This window comes from Bison bison, unplaced genomic scaffold, assembly GCF_000754665.1.
Source record: "Bison bison bison isolate TAMUID 2011002044 unplaced genomic scaffold, Bison_UMD1.0 scf7180017864108, whole genome shotgun sequence".
Classification (NCBI taxonomy): Eukaryota; Metazoa; Chordata; class Mammalia; order Artiodactyla; family Bovidae; genus Bison; species Bison bison.
This window is the reverse complement of record NW_011494680.1, coordinates 7,725,430-7,726,310: the sequence shown is the minus strand read 5'-3', so window position 1 is coordinate 7,726,310 and position 881 is coordinate 7,725,430. Positions and strand designations below refer to the sequence as shown.

General features: G+C 70.0%; 1 protein-coding gene across 1 annotated transcript in view; it reads left to right on the top strand.

Moving 5' to 3' along the window:
* The first annotated feature begins 192 nt into the window (after positions 1-192).
* The window catches only part of FAM150A (family with sequence similarity 150, member A), a 9,202-nt gene continuing 8,513 nt past the window's right edge, over positions 193-881 (top strand). The window contains exon 1 of the mRNA XM_010839014.1: positions 193-352. Within this exon, the coding sequence (XP_010837316.1) occupies positions 193-352 (160 nt within the window). The remainder of the gene's footprint in view (positions 353-881) is intronic.

The following is an 881-nucleotide window of genomic DNA, read 5'->3' as shown; positions in this document are numbered from 1 at the left end:
GAGAGGCTGTGCGTACCCGTGAGCATCCGCGCTCTGGGACTTGCCCTGTTCCCCTCGGCAGCCCCGAGTCCTCGTCCTGCGTCCGCGCCCTGCGTCCCTCCCCGAGGCGCGCAGGTGTCGCCCGCCGTCTGTCCTCTGGGAGCGGACCCTCCGCCCGGCACCCGCCTGCTCTCCGGCCGCTCCCGCGCGCCCATGCGACCGGCGAGGCCAGGCGCCCCGGTGCCGGCGCTGCTCCTGCTGGCGCTCGTCCTGGCCCTGCGAGGGACGCAGGGGAGGCCCGGGGGCAGCAGGGGCGCGCACGTCGCGGGCGAGGAGCCGAAGCCGTCCCTCCCCGCGGCCTCTCGAAGCGCAGGTGAGTAGCCCCGCGCGCCGAGCCTGGGGCGGGGGGCTCCGACGGCCCCGAGCGGCGCTGGGTTGGGGCAGCCTGATAGTGCACCTCGGAGAATAGGCGTCGCTGCCGGTACCTGGCGCTCAGGGAAGGAGGTCATGAGATTATTAGATGTACCGCAGCCGAGACTTTAGTGACCAGAAACCCATCTGGCAGAAGAACCAGCCCGAAGCTGCCCTTCCCGGTGTGGGAGGCCTTGGGGGTGCGGGCTCGCAGCCCGAGGACCTGCCTTTGCGTCCCAGAGGCAGAGGCCGGAGGACAGGTCAGCACCTCGCAGGGCCTCGTGCCGGTCTCTCCGAGTTTGGGAATAAAGTCAGATCACCGGCGTCTGGAGCCCCGACGCTCTTCTGAGCCCCTTTGAGCTGGCGAGGGGGCTGGTTGGGGATGCTTAGTTGAGTCCCCCTCCCCGCTCCCACGCTGCCCACGGCTCCCGAATCAGCTCTGGGCGCTCAGGATCCTGACCACTTAGTTGCCCAACGAGTGATGGAGTAGA